Below are 27,006 nucleotides of genomic sequence, written 5' to 3'. Positions count from 1 at the left end.
ACAACTTGTGAATAGAGCCCCATGGTAAGAAGGGTTTAATGTTTGGTTTCATTATCTGAATTAGCTGTTTTGAAATTCTGAATAAATTTTGAACAAGGGGCCTTGCATTTCCATTTTGCACTGAGCCCTCACATTATGTAAGTGGTCCTGCCTAAATCTTTGGGCTACTTTCAGATTGTTTTGCACTCTGCTTAGTTCCCATTACCTGATCCCAGATCACTTTTAACATGTGAAATCTAAGATAGAATTGCAATTAATGTGAAACCTGCTATGTTAGGTTGGTGACTGACATCTAAGCAGTGTGGACTAAGCATAAGTTTTATGTTCACAAAATCCCAGCTTTGTTAGTCACAAATGACCACTTGAAGTTAAATGAATAATACAGCAGGCAGGATCCAAAAGAACAAAGACCAAAAGCCCCAGAGCAAAGGGAAAAATGAGAAGCAGTGAATAGACATGTGGTGCCTGCCAACACTCTCTCTGACTCTTCTCCAAGCTATAAGCCAATCAAATAGCATATGTCATGTCCTGCAGATGGAAAAGCAGCCAGAGCAAATCTATACAGCACAGATGCATGGATCTGTCATGCAGCTGCCTGAGGTTATATTTGTTAAGCTGCCTGTCAGTCGCCATGAGTTTTGAAGAAGGCTAGTTGCTTCATGGGCGGTAGATTAATCTCATTTGTTTCACATGGAAACCATGCTGTTTCTAATAGGCAAAGTGGCTTCTTCAATGCCTAGAATGAGTCTGACCATATTTGTCTTCTCACATTACTATCGTAGTCATGTGACTATTGGGCTGGTAGATGAGGTCAGCCTTCCAGAGACAGAGGAAGGCCAGAGGCACAGGTGGAATTCTGGTGTTGGATGAGGCAGTGTAAATAGATAAAGCCATTGGATGAGTGACCCAGAGACTGAGAGAGCATCAGTTGAGGTCAATTGACTTCCTCATGGAAAAATAGATCAGAGACATTGTACTGAGACATTATACTGAAGACAGTGAGAATAGACTGTTTTATTGGACATTTTCTAATATTAAAGAATTTCTAAGTCTGTATATTCCTAATTTAAACATAGGGCTTAAAATATTTGTAATTAGGTGTAATGTGGATGATGTTTGTATTAGAGTTGTCATCGAAAAGGTAAATGAAAAGGGTATACATGACCCTCTTTTGGACTTGGAGAGATTAATAAGGAAAGGCGATAGACTGAGCACTATTATCTACCTGGTATGTGACCTGTGGGCGTCTTTGGGATCATGAAACAGCAAGAGTAGCTAGATCTGGGGAAGGCATGAGAGTTCTGACTGGCTGCAGGCCTCCATTCACTGTTCCTCGCTTGATGGATTTAGAGATGGAGGTCGCCTTACCGCTAGCAAACAGGCAACAATTTACCAAAGAGCCTCCTCAGAACCACCTATTTAGGGAATGACTTTCAGAGCTGATGCAGGTGCTCTATCAACTAAAAATCCTGCCTCGGAAGGAATTTTGTGCTTTCTTGGGGGTGCATCAAATTGCCTAGCCTTACTTTAAAGGTCCTGTTAAATTGGGATGTAGGATGCTCTACTCTTCCTCAACAGAAAGAGTTCCCATTTCCTTTCCTTCCTTCCTTCCTTCCTTCCTTCCTTCCTTCCTTCCTTCCTTCCTTCCTTCCTTCCTTCCTTCCTTCCTTCCTTCCTTCCTTCCTTCCTTTCTTCTCTCTCTCTCTCTCTCTCTCTTTGTTTTTACTTTTTAATTTTGACAGACATTTGGGTAATTTCCAGTTTTAGTATATTATAAAAAGTATTTCTATGAACATTCTCTTCCGTGTCTTTTGATGCACATGTGTGCATATTTATTTCTGTTGGTTATATACTTAATGAAATTACTAGGTCATAGCATATGTGTGTATTACACTTAGTAGATGCTGCGAGTTTTACAAAGTGATTGTACCAAGTTTTACTCCCATCAGCAGTGTATGACATGTCTAGTTGCTCCACATTTCAACATTTGAAACTGTCAGTTTTTAAATTTCAGCCTTTAGGTTTGTGTGTGGTGATATATCACTGTGGTTATTTTTGTTTTTCTTTATTACTTTCAGGTGTATAAAGCAAAGTAATATTTAGACGTTTACACCCCTCACAAAGTGATAACCCCCCCAATCTGTCACCCCTCTGACACTGTATATAGCTATTACTATACCACTGACTATATTCCCTATGCTGTAATCCACATCCCGTGACTATATATATATATATATATATATATATATATATATATATACACACACACACTTGACATACAATATTATTCTACTTCAGCTTCAGGTGTACAGCACAGTGGTCAGGCATCTACACAGGCCATGAATTATCTCCCTGATAAGTCCAGAGCCCATCTGGAACCCTACATAATCTTTACGACATTATTGATTATATTCCCTATACTATATTTCATATCCCCATGACTATATTGTGACTACTAATTTGTACTTTCTAATCCCTTCACCTTCTCCCCCATTCTCACCCCCTGCAACCTAGCAGCCATCAGTTCTTTTTCCAATATCTCTGAGTCTATTTCTGTTTTGTTTGCTCATTTATTCTGTTCTTCAGATTCCACATACAAGTGATATCATATAGTATTTGTCTTTTTCAGTCTGACTTATTTCACTTAACATTGTATTCTCTAGGTCCATCCATGTTGTTGCAAATGGTAAGATTACATTCTTTTTTATGGCCAAGTACATTGTATAAATATACCACAGCTTCTTTATCCAATTGTCTATCGATGGGCATTTTGGTTGTTTCTATATCTTGGCTATTGTGAATAGGACTGCAATAAACATAGGGGTACATATATTATTTCAAATTAGTGTTTTGGATTTCTTTGAATAGATACCCAGGAGTGGAATTTCTGGGTCATAAGGTAGTTCTATTTTCAATTTTTTGAGGAACCTCCATACTATTTTCCATAGTGGCTGCACAGATCTGCAATCCTACCAATAGTGCACGAAAGTTCCCTTTCTCTGCATCCTCTCTAACACTTGTTTGTTGATTTATTGATATTAGCTGTTCTGACAGGAGTAAGGTGGTATCTCATTGTGGTTTTTATTTGCATTTCTGATTCATGTAATTCCTGAGGATATTTTGAAATGTCCACATGTGTTTTTTTTCCTATCAGATCTTCAAATACGGAAATAGCAAGCACAGCCAAAATTAACTTAAATTGAAAACACTTTAAATTTAATAATTTCTCATCCCAACTACAGAGAAACAATCTTGTTTATTCTTACTTAAATTAGGTTTCATTGGCACCTAATTTTTTTCTCCCATTAGCTATGGAGATATTTCTCTCCATAGTTGGGAGATATTTCTCTCCCATTAGCTATGCTGATATGCACCCCTGCTAGTTTCTCTCTAGAAGAGTCACTTCCTTCTAGCACTGATTTTGGCTTTCATATCCAATTATTTTTTCCTTTGCATGCAAGAAAAAGGGACAAAGAGTCCTTACCATAATTTTGCTTGGCAGTCGTAAAGGTAAACTAGTGTTTTATGGCATTCTGATTAGAAAAGTCTGAAATGGAGTACAGTGATGGAATTTTCCTTCTTGGCATTATGAATTGATAAATATAAAGTATATAATTTATGTTCTTTAATAGCATATCACACTGCATAAAATCAACATCTAACTGAAAAATCCTCTGGTTATGTAGATGTATTCTTTTAGCATTAATTTTATTTTTAATGTTGTTCTGCGTCCCATTTACCAAAGCTATGAGAATATTCTAACTTTCAGAAAGGGATGTGTTAAATACCTGCAGGTTATAAAGATATAAAAATCCAGTAGCTTTTTAAAATCTTTTATAATGATGAAAGCTGGGTTGTTTTTTTTTTTGGCTGAATTGTCAAGTACTTTTATAATCATTCCCTTATCACCTATGAGTTCTGCTGAATCATTAAACACCGCATCACATTGGTTTCTTAGTGCACATTTCAATGTGCATGACACAGAGCTTTTAACAAACTGCTGCTTCTCCTTTTCTTTCTTTCTTCTCACTTCCTCTGCTTTTCTGTTTCCTCCTTCCTCTCTCTCCTTTCTTCTCAGTCCCCTTCTTAACCTCCCTTTCATTATTTCCTTTCCCCTTTACCTTCTTTGCATCTCCTTCTCCTCCCTTTCTCCTTCTCTCCTTCTTGTATTTTACATGTTCTTATTCCTTACTAGAATGAAAAATCAAAATCAGATTGATTAAGCACCAAGGGAAAAAGGAAGACTCTTTGGTAAAATTTCCAAAAGATAAAAGACTAGCAGAAGGAAAGATTTTGGCGTAACATTTTTCTAACCAACTTTTGAGTATACCGTGTTTCCCCTAAAATAAGACCTAACTGGAAAATAAGCCCTAGCATGATTTTTCAGGAGGACATCCCCTTGAACATAAGCCCTAGTGCGACTTTTAGAGCAAAAATAATATAAGACCCGGTCTTATTTTCCGGGAAACACGATATTATTATGTAACTAGTAAAGCAAAGATATCTGAACAGTGGTAAATGCATCATCAGTTGATTTTTTTCTACAGGTATTTTTAATTTGGAAAGGACTTGAAGCCAGAAACTGATTTTTCCAAATACATATCTACATCCTATTATGAACAGCACCAGCAATATCCTTCTGGAATGAAAAAAAGAGAAGGGTATAAAATGGAATTTAATGGTTTAAATTATGGAATAGGTTAATATTGTCTTTGATGGTCCTTCCCATCTTCCCTTTCATACTTCTTTTATCTCCGGGTATTTAGTCCCTTTCCTCCCACTCATCTTTATCCTTGCCTCCAAAGTCTTGCTGCTTGCCCTACCATACCGTGATACATGTTTTCTGGAGATGCCTCTTTCTCTTTTCCTTTAACTAACTTATTTCCGACTAGCCATCAGGGAAAGGACGTGACAAAGTAAGGCCTTAATGACTGACAACAGTATATAAAATTCTATCCACCTCAAGTACTCTCTCCAAAGATACTCACCAGATTAGGGAACAGTGCTTTTAATCTCAGTCAATCACTTTTGGTATAGATACAAGTATAGACACCAAGGTTGGTTTTATGTTGTGGGGGGAGTTGTTCTAAGCAACAAATGACAATACAGAAATACTGATTTCTTCCCCCTGCCATATAGGAGTCATCACTATCTTTTTGTTTTTTTTGTAATTGAAGTTTATTAGGGTGACCATTGTATCACTACATCTTAGCTAGTGAAACCCAGCTAAGAGGCTGTCATAACAGAAGAATCTCATGTCATGGAAAATAAAATGAAAAGCAATTTCTAGAGCTGTGATATCCAATATAGTAGCCAATTGTCTCATGTAGCTATTTGAATTTAAGATTAAATAAATCACAATTAAGGAAAACTAAAAATTCAGTTCCTCAGTTGCATTAGCCACACTTTAAGTATTTAATAGTTACATGTAGTACGTGGCTACTGTATTGGCTGTTGTAGATACAGAAAATTTTCATCACAGAAAGTTCTGTTGGACAGCACTCTAGAGTATATGTGTGAGTCAATATAGTTTCATCCCAACATTTTTATCAAGACTATGATCAATATGAAGAATTTAAAATGATTATTTTGTGTCACTTGTGGGTGAATACATTATAAATATAGATTTTCAATCACAATGACTAGAGGAATTTTTTTTATTTAGCCCCAGTTAACTAGAAAATTACTTAGAAACATTTGAATTAATTTATATTTAACTATGTATTCAACTCCAGGAAAAGAGCAGATTCTTAACTCTTTCCATGCCAAGAATATCTTTGTTGGTTATAACTTCAGAATATTCAGAATGTCATCTCTGCAGTCTTTGAAGAGCAGTGCTCTAGAGAACATGAGGAAGGAGCTGGGGACCACATTAAGAGTATCTGAAGGATGCTGTTATTAAGAAATTGTCACCACCTAGCAGTCATGTTTACACTCACCATTTTTCAAGGGCAGACATGACTGTGAGAGTTTTACAGTTATTAGGTATGGCTGTACCACATTTTTTCTGTGCTCTCTTATGTACAGTTCTATGAATCCAGGGCTTTTACTTAACCTGCTATTTCTACCAACAAACATAATTATAGACAGAAGTGAAGGTACACTCAAATAGAAACAGAGCACAAATAGGATTATTTTTTCCAAATGTCCTTCTTCTTCTCTTTGTCAATGAGTTGTTTTCTAGGAGAACTCCAGAGGTGTAGCCCTGGGATAAACCTTGAAATGGTGGTAACTATTCAAACATTTGTTTAAATTTTGCATATTTGTATTCAATTAGGTTTGCAATCAGTAAAACACATGGATCTAGAAGGTAGGACACACATTACAATAGTGAGAGAATTAAGAAGAATTAACTCTACTTAAAAATATTGGAGCATATGCCATATTTTTATTGATGACATTATTGTGTATAAAATTTTTTTCTAAGTTCATTTTAGACAGAATAAATTAATCATCATGCTTATATATTTTCAGATTTTTTATACATGGTTTAAAAACAAATCATGAGCAGAGATAAAGCAAACATGTAAACATATTTTCAAATAGATAATCAATAACAAACACTTAACTTGCTCCTTCATTAAAATACACTGCCTCAGTTAGTAATATTCTGGTAAGAATATACATATATATGTATATGTATATATATATGTGTATATATATATATATACACGAAGATTCATTGAGTATTATACTCAATATTATGACAAAATCAACAGCTTCTTGGAGTGTTTATGTTACAATTCTTTTAAACAGAGTTTCTGAAAATAGAAGAATCTTTGAAAGTTTATTTCATTTTTTTAAATTAAAGTTTATTGGGGTGACAATTATTAGTAAAGTTGCATAGATTTCAAGTGTACAATTCTGTATTATGTCATCTATAAATCACATTGTGTGTTCACCACCCAGAGTCAGTTCTCCTTACATCACCATATATTTGATCCCCTTTACCCTCATCTCCCAGTTTATTTCATTTTTGATGTAACCAGATAAAAATGGAAGCAAACAATTAGTGATGTGTTGTTATGATCAAATTACTGAACTCTGACAGAAGAGGTTACTATCTCAGATGAAATAATTTAGATGGTTAAAATTTTTATTGGTGTTCTGGTGAGACAATTATTACAGTACTTACTGGGCTATTTAAGTGGTCTATATCCATTATGTAGAGAAAAAAAATTAAGTGAATCTGTATGTCTAATTTATTTTATAAGCATTTTGAATGTGCTTCTAAAAATATTTTCTATTTTACTGATATATTAATTAATGTACGGCAGAATGTGAGTTATGTACATTTTGACAATGCAGCTGAATATGTAGTGAACTGTGTGTGTGTAAATTACACTAACTTACCAAAGTAGTATATTATGTGTTGATCATCTTGCTAATTTATAATTATTGCTCACATTTTGCCCTCTTTTATGTTTTTTATACCTAAAGCTTCCATTCCTTAGATTAGGTAGAAATGCATTAAAATAAGGGAAATACTGGACAAAGGAGAGCCTGTGAGTTCTCTCAGTGGCGTTTTCTGTTGGTAATCATAAGGAAAAATTTTGTTACATTTTTATTCCTCGCTCTAAAGATTGATATTGTAGTTGCTTGAGAAACTCATTTGTGCTATGTGGTTATTATTTTTGCTGCTTCCAGCTTAAGGCATAGCGTGTGTTTTTGTAAAGAATGTTAGTACTTGATTATAATCATAGCTACATCTCTTTGGATAGGCAATTTCACTTTACAGAATAGGTGTGAGATTTTTAGTGTTTTGGATGTAAATCTGATCAATCTCATCATAGAATATGGAGTGTGTGAATGATAAATAGAATTTACTACATCATGTTTATTGAAATACAGAAAACTTTTCCCAACCAAATTGATTTTATGCTTTAGCTTGTTTAAATTTTTTTTTTTTTATAACTTCCTACATGTCCTGGCCATGCATGGCCAAAGCTTTGCTCAGAATCTGGAATATATTGAATGATTAATAAATGTTTGTGTGATGGATGCCTATCTGATACACATCTGTGTGGTGTATAGAGTATTCTGTTTTAGGAAGTGTAGCTTCCTTCACAGAGCTCTGTGATTCTGGTCATCAGGAATAGATGGTAGTACATATAAAGGTAAAAGTAGTATTAGCAAGGAAACTATGAGGTAAGACCTACCCTACCAGATATTAAAATATGTTATAAAACTATATTAAATAAAATCCTACATGATGGGTGTAGGTTTTATTTTCCATTCTACAAGGGATGAAATAAAGGCTTGCACAGTTTAAACCACTTTCTCTATGTGAGCGAGGCCACGATTCACATTCAGGTTTTCTGATTCCCAAGCTCCACTGAAAAAGAGAACCCTGGTACTTTGAGGGCATATGCCTTTATTTTTAAAACGCCATATATTAGCTAAACATATTTGTAATGATGAAATCCAACACAACAAAATTAAAATCCTTCAAGCTAATTAATATGAAAACTTAATATCATATTTTATTCTGGTAAATAATGGAAGCATTATTTTCTCTATTATGATCCAAAATAATTAATTGATTCATATCTACAATCTAAAGGAACAATAAATCTTAGATTCATAATTGTGTTTTTTAAAAAAAATTAAGAGGAATTTTTAAATTGCTTATAGTTTCATAAGTAATACACAGTTAGTCTAGAACCAAAAAATATTGAAACCTTGACCATGACCCTAATCTGGGTTATTTTCAGAGATAACAATTGTTAAGACATTCAGTTTTCTTTCAGACCTTTCCCTAGGATCTTATATACTTATACATATGCAGAGAAAATCTAAAGTATTGTTGTGTGCTTTCTAAAAAATATATATGATGTCACTGTACATGTCATTCTGCAACTTTTGTTATTTTATTCAATAATATACTATGGCAATATTTCCAATTTATCTGATAAAAATTCACCTCACATCATTCACTTTCAAATACATATAGAGCCATGATCTCAGTCTTCTGAAAAGTTAACATTTATTTCTGTGTTTCTCAAGGTCACAGTGTTTTCTTTCACCATAACTCATATTGACTAAAATAACCTTTACTTTATAAGTTCTTTCCTGAGAGATAGGCTTTAGGCTGCAATGAAATAGAATAACGATCAGCCATGATGATTTAAACTACAACTACTCCATTAAAAGATTTAATGCATTTTAAGTCATTCTCTGTATCATTATTTGGGTTAGTTATCACATTCTCATTCCATGGGTCATATACATATTTTATATTTTAAAATATCTATGAGTGTGCCAGTGATTTTGCAATTTAATCATTCTTTTGCAGGGTCTGATTTTCCTATACTTCTATAAATAAATACGATATATATTCTCCTTCTGGTTGCACAGACCGCTTCCCTGTGTTTCAGGCAGTTTTCTGTGTCCTATTTAAGTTCAGATTGGGTGCTTTAACTACATTAATTTTGGGGTTAAATCCATCTTTTTCCTGTGGCTTGTTTACAGGTTTCAAAGCATTCTGCTTCCTGCTTTAAGTTCCACATATGCGTAATTCTAACTCTGATGCCTATTTAAGTTGACCAGATGAGATCTGGATAAGATGACCTCCAAACTTTCAATTCCATGTTTTGTGGAAATTTAAAACCCTCCCTGAGAATCCTATGAATTCTCTAGAGCTTACCTTTCTTACCTCTCTGGTAAGCTCTTCGTTGTTGTTGTTGATGTTTTAAACTTTTATTTATTTAAGTGTGTTTTTCCAGGACCCCTCAGCTACAAGTCAAATAGTTGTTTCAATCTAGTTGTGGAGGGCGCAGCTCACAGTGGCCCATTTGGGGATCGAAATGGAAACCTTGTTTTTAAGAGCACCGTGCTCTAACCACCCGAGCTAACTGGCCACCCCACCTCTTTGTGTTTAACTACCCTGATTCTTCACCCAATTGCCCAGAGTTATGCATGATCAACTTATACTTAACTTTCAATTTTTTAAATTTATAAATGTATCCACATTGCAGTTACATATTTATATAATTATTTGGTTAATATTTTTCTGTTCTTCTCGGCTGTGAGCCCTGTGAGGAGGGCAGGTATGTTCTCCATTCCGTTACCAATTCCTCACATGGCACCTAGCACATAATAGCCTCTGAAGAGGGACTCAAAATGTAAGGAACAAGCAATTGAAGAGGACTTGGGACTTGAGATCAGAGCACAAAGAGAGAAGTTAGTTTTGAAAAGGAAGAAGTTAGAGGTTGGAGAAAGAGGGAGAGGGAAAGGGAAAGATCATCCTTGAAGACAGATGGGAAGAAAAAAATGGATGGAAAGCATACTGAGAGATAGAAATGAGTAGAGAGGTTTACCAGATGGTCTCATTTCAGTTTCCGCAGAGTAGTAGAAAGTGTGTGGATTGGAGGTTATATAAAATTAGATTAGTATCCTAAATCTTCTCTTTTAAGAGTGTTGTCAGATAAGTTACGTAATTTTGTTCACCTTCAGTTTTCACACTTATAAATTAATGATTATAATACCTCCAAAGTGGTTGATGATGATTAAATAAGACAATGAATGCAACATTACATAATAGTTTTAACATGGAACTGAAAATAGATATATTTGGACAGAATTTTGCTTCTGCTACTTACTAGCTGTGTGATCTTATGCAAGTTATTTAAAATCTCAATTCTGAGCAGTAGTATGAAGAAAAATAAGGAATCAAATTCATTAACCAAAGAATTTACAAGATATGCTGAAAGAGATGAAAATACAGAGGATGGTAACAACATACAAGTAGATAAATTTGTTCATAGCTTGAGCCAGGATTCAAACTCAAGCTTACTGCTCTCAGTAGTTATACCCTTGTTTCTTAATCCTTAAGCTATACTGTCTCCTAAAATATAGCAATCAAGTAGATGACAATAAAGTTAGGTCTCTTACTTTTATCAAAAAGTATTTTTCTGTCAGCAAAGTTTTAGGGAGGTAATTGTGTATTGGGCAGAATCTAAAAAAAAGGGAAAACATTTTTATATGTTCAATAGAGTAGAATCCTGAAAATATAACATCTTGCTGTTTGTCTTTCATGGAATTAATGCCATGAAAACACCCTGAAAGAATATTTCTACATATTTCCATATTAGTTCAGAAGAATAATTCTTTTTTTTAAAGATGAGCTTTTTTTTTTAATAAACCACTTTATTGAGGCATGATTGACATATAAAAAGCTGGAAATATTTAATGTATACAACTAGATAATTTTGTGGATAAGTGGAAACTATTGTGAAACCATCACCTCTATCAAGGTCATAAACATATCTGTCACCACCCAAACTTCCCCCCTGACACCCATTATTATTATTAGCAGTAGTAGTAGTAGTAGTTTGTGGTAAGAACACAGCATAAGATCTACCCTCTTAGAAATATTTAAGTATACGTACATTACAGTATTGTTGGCTAGAGGTACTATGCTGTACAGTACATCTCCAGAACTTACTCATCTTGCATAACTGAAACTTTGTACCCTTTGACCGTCACCTCCCTACTTCCCTCTCCCACTCGACCCTGAAAATTACTATTCTACACTCCACTTCTATGAATGTGACTTTCCACATACAAATGAGATAATACAACATTTGTTTTTCTGTGTCTGGCTTATTTCCTTAGTATCATGTCCTCCAAGTCCATGCATGTGTCAGAAATGGCAAGCTTTTCTGTCTTTTTTTAAGGCTGAATAATATCCCATTGTATGTAGATACTATATTTTCTTTCTCAATCATCTGCTCATGGACATTTAGTTTATTTCCATATCTTGGTTATTATGAATAATGCTGCAGTGAACATGGAAGTGCAGGTATTTGTTTGATGTCATGATTTCAATTCCTGTGAATAAATATGCAGAAGTGAGGTTGCTTGATCATATGGTAATTCTATTTTTAATTTTTTGAGGAAACTCCATACTATTTTCCATAATATACCAATTTGCACTCCCACCAACAGTGCACAAAGATTCCCTTTTCTCCAAATTCTAACCAACACTATATATACATACACATGTATATATACACGATATGTGTATATATATATATATATATATATATATATATATATATATATATATATATTTATATACAAATGTATATACAAATATGAGGTGTGGTAAAAAACTATAGTGGATGTTTAAATTAAAACAATTATTACAGTAAAAGACTCATTGCCATTAATCCTCCTTAAAATACTCCCCCTCACTTTCAACATAGTTATCCCATCATTCTCACCACTTTCTGAAGCAGTTCTGGAAGTCCTCTTTCATGAGTGTCTTAGTTGTGCTGTCGTGGCTGCCTTGATGTCTTGAATAGATTCAAAATGTTTACCTTTCACGGTCATTTTGGCTTTGGGGAAGAGCCACAAGTTGCATGATGCCAGATCCAGTGAATAACGTAGATGGGGACACACCATAATGTTTTTATTGGACTGAAATTGCTGTACCAGAAGCGATGTGTGACATGGAGCCTTTCTGTTGTGATCAAAGCATACGGTGAATGCTGCTGCAGAGCGCCATCCAACAGAAAGGCAGGAATCCTCAATACGGAGAAGCAGTGCATGAACCTTAGTAACTGTGTGACAAGTTTCGGCTTGTCTGATGCAGTCAGTCAGGTGTGAGCTACGGTTGAGAGGTGTGTTTTAAAGTGTGCTGTAAATCATCCCCCATCATGACAACACTTCATGTCATACATTGCTTCTGGTATATGGCACTATGTAGTGTCTTGGGGGAGGTGTGACATGGGTAAAATGAAAGTGTTCTTATCCTCTTCAATGCTTCTATTCTTTCCACTGGGGTGCTGGAACTTCCAAGCTATACTCCCAGGCTTCCATGAAGGTATTCTCATTCATGTGTCATTTTGAAAATCAGTGTTTCTATGGGAGTATGAGGTATGGATACTCCTATTTTATCATTTTACTGATGTTCAGAAGAGATAATTCTTTATTTCAGTAGGTCAAACATCCAGTGGTATTTCATAAAACATTCAAGTTATCTTTAAAAACTTACCTTTTTAGTCATTTGATGACAAGGTTAGTGAAAACTTTTAAAGGATGTGAGTAGAAGGACAGTAGTTTTAGGAAGGATCAAGAGGCCTGTGTGTGGGTATCAGATGTCAGATATCAGGCAATGGTTTGAGTTTAGATGAGCTTAAAGAATTTGAAAAATGTTAAATGTCAAGCAAGTAAAAATCCAAAGGCTGCGATAGTTTGAGGAATGACCCAGTACAGCAGGAAATGGAATAACTTAATCCTGTAATAGAAGCTATTTTCTGACATAAAATCACATCGAGAGCACCTGAAATTACTAGTTTCTTCTTGAAATTCTTGTAAGTAAACAGATTGGAAATTCAATTAACTTTTTGTGTCATCACAATGTGGAGACATGTTAACTGTTTCTATCACATCTTTTAATTACATTTGAGCAATCCAAGAGCAATTCCGTTGCCTTCAATGTCTCTTCTTAATGATGATATCACATTGGAGGGACATTTTCAAAAAGGTTTTAATTGGTTTATTATTATTATGAAACATGGCAGTAGAATGTTTACTGAATTAGTGGGCCAAGGTTGGGTAAAAATGGCAAGTGAAAAAAGGAGTTAGATTTAAATGTAGATGAATCCTTGACTGATGGCAAAACCCATGGTTGAGATTATTATCTCATCAAAATGTTATGCACTGGATAACAAAAATGTTAAATTTTGCATTTGTAAAATTAATTCCATTTTTTTCAACTTTTTTCCATCTAAAAGAGAGTTTATATTTTACATTATATAATATGTGAACATTACTCAGTACTAATTTTTTTCTAATTGTTTTAAAACTATTTCTCTTTCTGTAATGATGTTCTCTCCCTAGTTTGGCCCTAGAGTTACAGCTTTTTAAATTTTATCCTGACTACTTTTGATCCCCAAATATTTATCATAATGTAATTATAGTGCAATAATCAATGTAAGATTATATACACACACATACACAACATACATACATATACCTCTCTCTAGGTATTATATATAGAATTTAATGATAAATTCTATATTCTTCTGAAGATGAATGATTTTCAGTGGGCATGTTTGTGTATGTATGTATAGATTTAACATGTACACATGTACACATATTTTTAAGATTATCATATGATTTCATTTTTGTGTTAAGGGTTATTTAGGTAACTTTTATTCGATACTAACTTTTTCTCTAATTACCACATTATGCCTAAAACTTGGAAAGGCTTCCTCTCTTGATGTATTTTTATAAAGAACCCCTTAGGGGTGTCCAAACTTTTTTCAACGGTTTTCACCAAGGGCCATATGCGGTAAAATACACAAACAGCCAGGCCACTCACTCGAGGTGAAGTACGTATTGCCTCACCTGGTTTATTTAAGTAAACTAAATATATTTTTAGAATTTGCTGCGGGCCAATTAACAATGGATTGCGGGCCTCATTTGGCCCGCGGGCCACAGTTTGGACATCTCTGCCTTAGAGCCTCTATTTTTTTCTTCAGAGACTATAGATTATCTTGACTTCTATTGCTTGAAGACTTATATCTAATGGAAACCTTAAAAATACCATGTCAGTTACCAATAGGGGAAATAGCTGGAAGTTATAACAGATCAACAGAAAGATCGAGTTTTACTTTTTCAATAAATAATTACAATCCAGAATTCTTTTTGATATGTTAGTGTTAAAATTAATTGGAGTATGTGATTTATACTCTAGTGAGGCATAGTGAAAATAATGTTGAATTAGGTATTATAAGACCTGGGTTCTTGTCTGAACTTTACCATTTATTTGCTCAGTGACCTTGGGCAAGACAGCCTCAGCCTCACTCATCATCAATTGAAATGTGTGGTTTAACAATATCTTTGCTGGCCACCTCTTTATAGTGTTGGCAGGATTTCATTATGTGAAAATATCATGTAAACAATGAAGTTCTATATAAAGGTCACAATTGTAAATAGCAGTTAATGTGCCAAGCACTATATTAAGCATTCATATCGTTCTTACAATAGTTTTATGAGACAGGCAATGTTAATATTCCAACTTTACAGATCAGAAAGGTGAGGCTCAGAGTGTATAAGACACTTGAGTTAGCTCACACAATATTGGTGAGTGGGAAAGGCAAGATTTAAATACATGTCCATCTGACACTAGAACGGATGCTCATAATTGTACAATTTTTGTCACTCACCTGAATAATAATTGCTACATATAATTATGCATGAACTGGATGGGGCACTAAAAATGCAATTCTCTTATTATCACATGTGAATTCTAAATGTGAAAACAAAATAATATTTATTTTTCTTACAAATAGAATGCTATGGAGTTCTAACCATCCAAATGTGTTTTTCCTTTAGAATTTAATTGTCTTGGATCCACTCACAGTGACTGAGGAGGAAATAAGACCATCCTTAGAGAAACGTCTTGAAGCCATTATCAGTGGGGCTGCTCTGTTGGCTGACTCTTCATGCACGAGGGACTTCCATCGGGAGCGGATTATTGCAGAGTGCAACGCCATTCGCCAGGCTCTCCAGGACCTGCTTTCAGAGTACATGAACAACGTAAGTAACTGGTTTTCTCCCCATTCCGTACATTGGGTATGTGCTGAGTTTCTTTCTGTGTACGAAATGTGATAAATTATAAATGCTTTTACATGGATTGGCTTTCTGAGTGGGTTCTGCTTAGGTTGCTCATAGGGTACAGCCCTGAGATAGGAGTGTTTAGCAATGGAATCCAACCAGAAAGTTACTTACATATGATTGTTTTGTGAAGTATTAGTTGAAGAAGGGAATCAGGATTGGAGAAAGGAAACTGGAGTTGCACATCAATTTAAAGGATAAAAATAGATAAGAAAAGGGCAGGTTGCTTAAGGTGAAGTTGTTTATATCCAAGTTTGAATTTTGATAGTATTGGATAAACTCAATGCTGCAGGGATCAGGGACCATTTTTGCAGAGCTATAGCTCTTAACTTTTTAAAAATCTGACATTACGTTGTAGGTCTTTTGCAGTTTTAGCAATCTCTGAGGAATGTTAGAAATGCCGTCTAAATTTAGGCAAACACAGAAATATATGCGTCAAGGTCCTTTTTGTTTCATTCGATATATATTCATATATGATATATTTATTTTGTGTATATCTATATCCATCTGGGTATCCATCACTATTCTCACACTTAAATCTTCGTGGCATTTTGAAAATGAAGAAATTCTTGAAGACATTGTTAACTATATATTTTTCATGAATTCTTTAAAATAATAGAGCTCAACAAAATGAAAGGTTTGTAATAGGAATATTTTGTTCATGTATCTTATTCTAAGTGGAATAATTCAAAGGTTGTGAAGGTTGTTTTGAAAATTGTTAGTTTCAAAGCATATAACTTTTGGGTGTGAAACAGGAATTTAGATTGTTCAGTATAAGTAATTTATGTGAATAATTGAAATGTTTTAAAATGAGTGAGTTTTAAGGACCCTTCAACACATTTGAGGTATCTCCATACTCTTTAACATTTGATGACTTTGGCTCCTGACCAACAATCTCTTGCTGCTAAGAAATCAAAGTTGTAAAGCAGATTTTGTTAATAAGAAGAACATATTAGTAATGTCATATCTTTCTTCTGAAACTGGAATAAACTAGAATATGTTTGTTCTTTTCTATGTCTTATTGCTCTTTTTCTTAACGAGGATTTAATCTGATGTTTAGTTTCAAGGCCCATTTGTCAAGTACACAATACTTATGCTACTAATACCCTTCTGTTAGATATTTTCAAACAAGCTAAGTTCTGTGTTAGAAGAGTGAAGTGGAATGAGATTTTTTTTTCATTTACACTATCTAAAGAATCGAGTTCACAAGTAAGTAGCTCTTTTAGCTTGTCCAGATATTATCTTAATTTTAGTGTTTTAAAAGTAGCCTTAATTGTAGGAATCCAAATATTTCTGTTATTTAATTGATTAGGTTGTACTACTATTTATGCTAGAGAATGTCTTTCTTCTTCCTTCCCCATGTTTTCTCTTCTCCCCTTCTGGCAAAAAAGTACAAACACCCCCTGCAGTCCCTCTCGCTCATGGTATTTCCCCCTTTAGAGCTCTCATCCCAGATGGAATTCCTCTGTTTATTTGTCTGCCTTCTCCACAAGGTAGGAGCTCTAGAAGAGAGGGGACGGTGTCTCTGGCCTTAGCATAGAACGTGCTTTCAAGGAGCACGTGCTCAGTAATTATTATTTGGTCACAGGTAAATTGAATTTATTGTTTGCTTCTTTTCAGTTTTTTACATTAAAATGACAATGTGCCTGACGTAATTAGTTTGTAGTTGTTTATTATGTTTGTTCATTAACTGTGGTGAAAAGATGGGGGAGGAATAATGGTCAGAACAGGAACATAAGAAAGGAACATAAGACAGCACAAAAGTGAGGAAGATTGTTCTTTGGGTGATCTAAGTATATTGATGTATTCCTTTCTCCCGGGACCTAATGTTAAATGCTTTTTGAGGAAGACATTTTTTTTTTTTAGGGAATGAAAGACGTGTGTGTGTGTAACATCTGGTGATCTGCTCTGATGTTGGTGTAGAGATCAGAGCAGCAGTACTAAATTTATGTGATGGTGGTCCACGTGATCAGAAGCCCATTTATGTATACATTATATTAACATTTTATTGGTAAGTAGAACTCATTGATAATAAAAAAATCTGAATTTATAGTATTATGAAAAAAAATACTCCAAAAGTAGTGTAATAGTTCCTTTTCATATAAAAGTGAAGAATTTTAGGCCTAATTCTCGTATGTGACTGAGCCAGTGGATATTGGAATTAAACAGCAGAAACCAGTCTGGAGAAGTGTGGAGTAAAATTATCAGAAGACATTTCCAGGTTTATTTTTACTGTAGGTTTATATTGCAAATGATGCTTCTCTATAACTGTTTAATCAGCTTTTATGAAAAGGGAAGGTACTTTCCTGGAACTAGCTGAACTCAAATCTTTCTCAGTTTACTTAAAGATTTTAGGATAGCTGCTGTCCTCCAGTCCTCAACTTCTTAGTTTAAAGAATATCATGTTTTGTATGTTGGGCCTGGTGCTTTCCAGATTAGTTAGGAGCTTTTGTAATTGAGCTATGTTGATAGAGTAAATGCTTGATGATAATTCAGATACAATAAAGAGACCCATGAAAATTTAAAGCAAGGATAGTACTCATCGAAATCTATAGATCTCAGGCTTCCAATTTTGCAAGTCTGTTGAGTCCAGAGAAGTAGGAAATTAATGCAGTTTATGTATGTTTTTGCAGGTTCAGTTCACATTTCCAGTTTGAGTCTAAATTACTTTCTTAACAGATCAGCAAGTCTTAATAATTTTTTTCACTGAAGCTCTGTTTTGTTAAGTCCAATGTCTTGTCACATGAGTAAGAAATTAGTAGGAAATGAGACCACATGGGTCTATAACAGATAAAAAAAGATAATCACTTAACACTATCAATGATTCTATGTTTGCCCTGATATTTTACTTTTAAATTTATATGTGTAAATATATATAAATATTATGTGTAATATTTATATATAATGTTATATATAAATATTATGTATAATATAAATATTATGTATAATATAAATATTATATAATATATAGTACATATTATATATAATAATATATATAATATGTAATATATATATAATATGTAATATATATATAATATTATATATATTTATTTATTTACTTAATTTTCTATTGCTACTGTAACACATTACCACAAACTTAGTGGCTTAAATAACACAATTATTTACAGCTTTGTAGGTGAAAATTCTGACACAAGACTCACTGGGTTAAAAATGAAAGTGGCTTCATTCTTTTCTGGAATTTGTCGGGAAGGATTTATTTTTTTTTTGCCTTTTCTAGATAGCTTCTAAAGGCTACCTGCATTCCTTGGCTCATGGCCCTCTCCCTTTATCTTCAAAGCCAGCGATGTCACATTTCTCTGACCCTGCTTCTGTCCTCACATCTCTTTCTCAGACTGCAGCCAGGAAAGGTTCTCTACTTTTTAGGATTCATGTGATTATATAGGGCCTCTGAGGTTATTCAGGATAATCATCTCACCTCAATGCTCTTAATCTTAATTGTATCTGCAAAGTTCCTTTAGCCATATAAGGTGACATATTCATAGGTTCTAGGAATTAGAATATGGACATCTCAAGGACGCCCAGGACATATACTGATACCAGTTTTCCCTAGTCTCCTGTGGAATAAGCATCGATCTTTACATTTCAAATCTATTTTAGTTAGTATCCCTTACTTTAAGCTCCATGCAGGCCAGTCACATATGTGTTTTATTTACTGTTTTATCTCAAGCCCCAAGCACAATCCCTGGTATTTAGAAAAAGCTGAATTGTGTTTTTCAATAAATGAAAGAATAATGAAATTACTGCATTTTGTATATGCTATGTAATTGAGAAACAGCTTCTTTGACATTAAATGAAATGAGTTTCAAATATCTACTAAATTTATATGATGAACTGCCTGTTCTAAAATGTCTGATTTTGTAAAGTATAGGTCACTTCTAAAAAATCAATGTGAATATTCAGAAACAAAATTTTCTCACCACAGTATCTGCATTTGGATCCACATCTGGCTGTATTCCAAAACAAGATTTTTACTTAAAAAAAAATATATTCCAGAGACCATTCAGAATCAGAGAAAGTTTAACTTTTATCTTTTAAAACTTAGAAGTATATTTTTCTAAGACATTTTTGCTGATTTTGTCATACTTACAGGATTGGTTAGGTCTAATCCATTTTCTCTGATTTACAATGTAAATAAGGAATTCTTTTGGTTTGGGCAGAGGGAGAGGCCTCTGCTGAAGGAAGCATAGCGGGAAACCAGTTATTTCTATAATTGGTGAAAATTGAATTGGAGGTGAGTGGCCGTCATGCTTTACCATTAAGAATCAGCAGACATGGATATCTTTCTGGTGATGGATTGAAATTGTGTTGATGTTCTTAAGTTTGGATGTTTTGCAGAAGAGAATTTTCAGGCGATATAGAATTATTGGTGACATTAACTCTCAGATTCATACTTTACTGGAGGGGGATATTAGAGAGTCGAGCAGAGATGGTGCTGCTAGAAACGAGTCAGGCCTGGTCTGTATTCAGGGACCAATTTGCATTTCTAGACCTCTTATTTGCCCAATATTTTCTTCTCTGGGTATCTTGTGTGAAAGTGCATTGTTGGTCCTCATTATATATTTGTTGAGTGAGTAACTAATCAAATGAAGTGGCTTTTGTTATGCAGAGAGCTATTTCATTTACATGTCTTGAGTTTAATGCATTCCCTGACTTGGGGAATTATAAAAATTCAATAAAGCCAACAAAGATATGTTATGGGGTTTTTCTTCCACATAAGCCTCCATTTCTCTTCTAAAAATACATTTTGGAAATAATTTTAGGCTTATTTCTCATGATGATAAGGTAAAGCAGTTACGATGATCTATATGCAGTGACTCTTTGAATACTAGAGACAGGTTAGAATTAAAATTCTAAAAATGTAAAGACAGCTTCCAAATCTATTTGCTTTTTTCCCTTTCTTTTCTTTTCTTTTCTTTTTTTTTTTGGACAAGGATTGCATATTAAAATGGGTGCATTATTGCATCAGATGCTTTACATTTTATATTCTTGAAGTTGTCCATTATACCACAGTAGTGGCTGGATTTCGAGTGGTTGATTATTTCGGAGACCATGTTTTTCAGTTTATAGATATCAGATTTTATAACCTCAGCCAACTGAAGAGAAGTAAATAGTATCCTATGTAGGTTTGTATATTAGTAGATATGGCAAAATCAAAGAGATAAATCAAACTCAGATTAGAACATGAGATTACAATCCAAGAAGATATAAAGGGATTATCAAAATTAAGGAGACTGGATACAGATAGTAAAGCTGGGATATAGGAATAAAAAAAATACAACAATCAAGGAGTTGAGAGAAATAATAAAATGGTAATCAAATGGGAAAAAAATGTTGTTTTCTTCCTTGCTTTCTTTTCTGTGCCTAATGTAAGGACAAGATATTAGGAAGGTATTTAAGTCTATGAATTGTTTTGGAAGAGATAGTATTATTATTTCAGTTATTATTTTTCTGAGCTGCTTTGGGATCCCTAATTTACTTGATTGACTGATTGTCAAATAATTCCTCTGAGTCTTTCTTTGTGAGCTAAGTTTAGACTTACTTAAATCTGGCATATAATATCCACTTTCAGATTTAAGAGGGCTTTGTACAGTGTGCATTGGGGAAAAAGGCGTCTAGATTCTTTTGTTGGGGGAATGAACTATACTCATAGATCTCTCCTCTGTGCTCTAATGTTCTAATCTCTTTTAAAACTAAAAGTTAATAGAGAGAATCCTACAGATACGCAAGCTACATGATTACTGAATTAATAAGGAAAGCTAAAAAACAAAAACTGGCAGCCATTTTACTTAAAAAAAGGGGAGGGGTGGTGGTATAACCAGATAAAGCCAGAGCAATAAGGTAACTTGTGTAAAATAAAAATAACTAAGAATTAATGGAGGATATCCTGAAGTGGCAAGACTTAGAGACCATGCGGAGAGCAGCACACAGGGAAAACTCCCTGAAGCTTTTATCCTCTAGGCCAGAGAACCTAAAAACTGAGAGTCTTTTGTCTAATCTTTTGCCTTCCAGCAAAATTCTAATATTTGTGGGGCAGGTCAGCATTTACCTGGATTGTTTCAACTGATCCTTTCCCAAGAATCAGGGTCCTTTAATCCCCAGTGTTCAGGCATTGCTCATATAGTTCTCGGAAATCCCTGTCATTTTTTTTTAATCATTGGACTTTATTCAAAATTCTTCATTACATAAAAAAAGAAACAGGTTCAATGATAAAAATGACAGGAATAAAGCAGGAAGCAAGAGTCCTGATATGAAGTGTTAGTTCAAACTAGGATAAAAATAAGGGCCCTGAGTAGCATAGTTCCTACCTAGCAGATGATACTAGAAAGAGAAAGGTTGTTGTCTTAGATCAGATACCTTGGAAGCCACCCCTACGATAAAGGTTAGTGTAAAGAAGGCTTATTGGAATATTCTCTTCGGCGATACATGTGTAAGGAAGTGAAAAAGGCAGGATTGGGCAAAAGAAAGGGAGATTTGCAACAGAATTATCAGCCATCCTGTGGTCAGCCCTGGAGTTGGGATGGCCCTTCACAGTTGTCCCAAACTTTCTGTGTTTCCCCAAAAATAAGACCAGGTCTTATATTAGTTTTTGCTCCAAAAGATGCATTTTGCTCCAAAAGGGCGTATTTTCAGGGGATGTCTTATTTTTTCATGTACAACAATCTACATTTATTCAATACAGTCATGTCATCTTCTTCTGGAACATCATCATAACTTACTAAATGCACCCATCTGGCTGACGATCTTAACTGGGGCTTATTTTTTGGGTGGGTCTTATTTTTGGGGAAACCTGGTAAAGGGAGGACTGTCTTTGTATCCCTGCAGCTGTCAATTATTACTTATGGGTTACTCATAGGAGCAGTGCAACTTTGGATGAGGCAGCTTCCTGCAGCTAAAGGAAATTCCTTGGGGAGGAAAGAGCTATGAGCCATCAGGAGCTTATATTTCCAGCTGAAAAAAACATCTGAGTGAACCATCACAGAACCTACTACAACAGTTAATCTCAAAAATGAAAATTTTTTTTTTTTTTTTGGTAAGCCCAGAACAATGGGATATTATCCTGTGTTAGCAACTATGGTCAGTAGATTTGGCCTTCCATAGTATTTAATTTTCTATTGATAATGTTCAGGAAATTATTAGGTAATCATATAATTTGTCATCCAAACCGGCATACTTTTGAGAGACAAAGTGCTTTTGCAATAATTATCAGGCCTTAACTGATCTACAAAAGGCATAAGTCAGAACAGTCCCAAGCAGACCAAGATGTATGGTCATCTAGAAATTATGTGACTGTATATGTGCTATAGATAGGATAATACATATGAAGGATTTTATTGACAGATTCTATTGGCCGTAAAAGATAGCTGAAATATAAAGTTTGAATTAAAATTCTGTTAGTGTTGTTGCAATATCTAGTCATATAACTCTTCTAGTGACACTGGTAAGAACTGGTGATTTCAATCTGAGCAATCACAGTCTTAGTTGTCAAGAGGCATCAGATAAATAAACAAGGAAGTGAAATAGAGCTTGATAAGAGTTGTACTAAGTACTCAGTACAATAACAGTGTCAAGTAGGAAGTGATTAACTCCCCTGGGGTCAATCAGGGAAGTCTACACAAAGGAGAAAGCTTTTATGCTGTCTTTTTTATAAAAAAAGATTTTTATTGAACTATAGATAACATACAATATTATATTAGTTTCAGGTGTACATCATAGCTATTCAACAGTACCCACCTGGCATTATACAGAGTTATTATCCCACTTTTGATTATATTCCTTACACTCAAGAAGTGATTACCATGATAAATCCAGCAACCATCTGACACTGTACCACACTATCACAATATTATTGACTATGTTTCTTATTCTGTATGTTGCATCCTCATTATAAAGTAATATTGAATGTCAACTCTAATTGAAAAATTAAAACGGGGCAGGGGAGATAAAGAAGAGGTTCAAAGATAAATAAGAGGTTCAAAGTTCCAGTTATGCTGCCTTTTGAAGCTTGGGGAGATGGGAATTCCAGAAACGGTAACAGCCTGAGCAAAGGCACAGAAGCAAGGATCAGCATAGTGCATTTGGTGTGGGAAATATGAACACTTCAGTTTGGATGAAGTGTAGGGGAAAGAAGGAAAGGTAGGATATGAGATTAAGTACTGACCATTAATTTATAAATAAGTTTCTCGCAAATATTTGGTAAACTTCTAATTTGCTTTCAAAACAAGCCAAATAGCAATTTAAGTTTATCTTTGTTTAATGCTAATTAATTATGAATCACTCATAATATCACCTTGGTTATCTTCATAGATCAATTTCTTTTGTGGTACTGTGATTTATAACAAGAAATATATATGTGGCCTTTGTTGCATTTGTGGTACAGATGTCTTAAAAGCCTTGGAGTTTCCTAAGTGATGAGAATGATAAATATATGTTTTGTTATGTTAATAAGGTAACTTCGGACCAAAAGATGGGGGCTGGTTGCCAGGATAACCAACCCTGTGATTAGGGGATTGGAACTTTCGGCCTCCCACTTCCTGTGAGCTCCAGGGAGGGGAAAGGGGCTGGATATTGAGTTAAACTCCAATGGCCAATGATTTAATCAATGATGTCTATGTAATGAAGCCTCCATAAAATCCCAAAAGGAAGGGGTGGGAGCTTCTGAGTTGCTGAACACATCGAAATGTGGGGAAAGTAGCATGTTGGAGAAGGCATGGAATATCAGCACCCTTTCCTTATACCTTGCCTTATGCATCTTTTCTATCTGGCTGTTCTTAATTTATAAAAGTTAAATCTAGTAATTAAAGTGTTGCTCTGAGTTCTCTAACAAATTAATGGATCCCAAGGAGGGGGTCATGGCAAACTTGATTTATAGCCAGTCTGTCAGAAATATAGGTAACAAACGGAGCTTACAACTGGCATGTGAAATGGGGGAGGGGAGGCAGTCTTTTAGGACTGAACACTTAACCAGCAGAATCTAATGTTATCTCCAAGCAGGTAGTGTCAGAATGGAGTTGAATCATAGGGATAATCATTTGGTGTCCAGAAAATTGCTTGTTGGTTCCGGGCACCTCCACCCCCACATTAAAATATTTTTCAATATTTTCTTAATGAATTTGTAGTTAGGACAGTTATCTTACCATTGTGATGTAAGTTTAATATCAAAACCAACTTGTAGCTTTATTTCTGTACTAAAGTGGGTTTGGTAGAGTGAGACACAGATAAGCAACTTGAGTAGTTGGTTTGCTTGTCTGTTGGCTACACTTAAGAATTAATTAGAGAAGATCGTTAGTTATTTACAAATTGCTATTTGTCCCATTGTATTTTGGTTTTTTTTTTAATCAGAAATTTTAATATGTTTTAAAGTCTTGTAACCACAATGAAAGATCTTATTCTTGAAATTAATTTATTCATTAGTTTTTTTCTGGAAGATAAATTGAAACTTGAAATGACTTAGTGTTTCCTTAAAGATAGCCATCACACTTTGTACCTGAGAAACTCAACAAAGATTGTTGATTGACAAAACTTTATCATTTCAATAGTTGTTTCCTTTAATGTCCCAGAGCAGCTTTTAACTGTTTTAGTTTGACATTCATACAAACTTGGAGTAAATTTCTAGTACCCTAGTGGATTTGGATTTTGAGTATGATTCAGTTGGAGGGCACTGTACCTCATCTGAAAAATACTTTTCTTTCACTTATACATGGCAAGGATATATCATAAGAGTTTAATCTACTTGTAAAAAGTTGATTCCTGTCTGTTAGGCAAAATCATGCCTTCACCCCCCCCTAGATGTCCACATTTTAATCCTTGGAATTTATGAATACTTTACCTTACATGGTACAATAGATTTTGCAGATGTGGTCAAGTACAGGGACCTTGAGATGGAGAGATTTTCCTGGATTAAATGGGTGGGCCCAATCTAAGTACATGAGTCCTTAAAAGCAGAGAACCTTTCCTGGCTGGATCAGAGAGAGATGAGATGAAAGGAAGAAAGATTCAAAACATTAGAGAGAGAGAGTCACCCCACCATTGTTTTAAAGATAGAGGAAGGGAGCTGTTGTTTAAGCCACTAAGTTTGTGATAATTTGTTACAGCAGAAATAGAAAACTAGTACATGATCTTAATCAGGGATCATATTGTCCTTTATAGAGAAACTGAGCAAATTTGAAATCCTATGTGAAATAATTTGCCGCAATTATATACTAAACATATAGATACATTAAATAGGAAAGATGTATTTATATATCAGGAAAGGCAATCAAAGTTTTATTGAAATACCAAAATATTACCTTTGGATATGCTTATGTACCTCACAGAGGAGTTAGCATGAAGTAATTAAAATGCATGTAAACCATTGCCTGAAAACCATTTAATGGTGTAAGCAATAGAAAATATGATTCAGTTTATTTTCTGAGCCACTGCTTTCCAATGGAAATATTATGCAAACTAGAATAAGATGTGAATCACAGCTATAATTTAAATTTTTCTAGTAGCCACATACAGTAAAAGAAACAGATGAAACAATTTGAATAATATATCTAATTAATTCAGTATATGTAAAATATTTCAACATGTAATCAATGTAAAAATTATCAATGTGGTGGTTCACATTCCTTCTTAGTACTAAGTCTTTGAAATCTGGTGTGCGTTTTACATTTATTGTACATCTGGACTAGCCACATTTGAAATGTTCATTAGCCACATGTTGTTAGTAGCTACTGTATTGAGACAGCCCAGCTCTGTGCAGAAATGCCTTCTCCACCACAGTTTCTGTTGCCTGATCACTTCCATGTTTCTTCAGCTTTAATAATGCTGTTGTTAGAAAAGGAAACAAAGGAAAAAAGACATTAAATATTTAGGTCAGGAAGACCAAGAGCTGTAACATCATGCTGCCATTTCTGGTGTTAATAAGTAAAATAGGCCACTGGCATTTTATACTAGTATATTGGATTAAAACAAAACTTTTCATATGTGATAAATTATATTTTCCCAAAAAGACCACAATAATATCCCCATTTTGTATATTCTTTGGTGTGACTTGGCGTTTCCTCCATCATTAGGTGGAGTTTAATACCATTCTTCTTGAACCTGGGCTTACTTTAATAACTTACTTAACCAATTAAACATGGCAGAAGTAATGTTCTGGAACTTTTGAGGTTATGTCATTAAAAGCACCTCTTAAATTTCACCTAAGTCTCTTGGAATGCTCTATCTTGGGACACTCTTGCAATTGCTATATTGTAGGAAGTCCACTCACATGAAGCGTCACAACTAGGTAGGTACTCTGGTTGACAGCTTCAGCTGAGCTCCCAGCTAAAAGTCAACATTAACTGCTAGCCCTGTGAGTGTGTTATCTCT

At 34.4% G+C, this 27,006-nt stretch overlaps 1 protein-coding gene across 4 annotated transcripts in view; it reads left to right on the top strand.

Moving 5' to 3' along the window:
- CTNNA3 (catenin alpha 3) overlaps positions 1-27,006 on the top strand; it is a 1,458,437-nt gene that overhangs the window by 325,813 nt on the left and 1,105,618 nt on the right. For all 4 annotated transcript variants that reach the window (XM_081075326.1, XM_081075327.1, XM_081075328.1 and 1 more), the window contains exon 7: positions 15,349-15,552. In XM_081075326.1, the coding sequence (XP_080931452.1) occupies positions 15,349-15,552 (204 nt within the window). The remainder of the gene's footprint in view (positions 1-15,348; positions 15,553-27,006) is intronic.

This window comes from Rhinolophus hipposideros (genome assembly GCF_964194185.1).
Source record: "Rhinolophus hipposideros genome assembly, chromosome: 15".
Lineage (NCBI taxonomy): Eukaryota > Metazoa > Chordata > Mammalia > Chiroptera > Rhinolophidae > Rhinolophus > Rhinolophus hipposideros.
The sequence above is the reverse complement of the archived record's forward strand: the minus strand, read 5'-3'. Positions and strand labels throughout refer to the sequence as shown.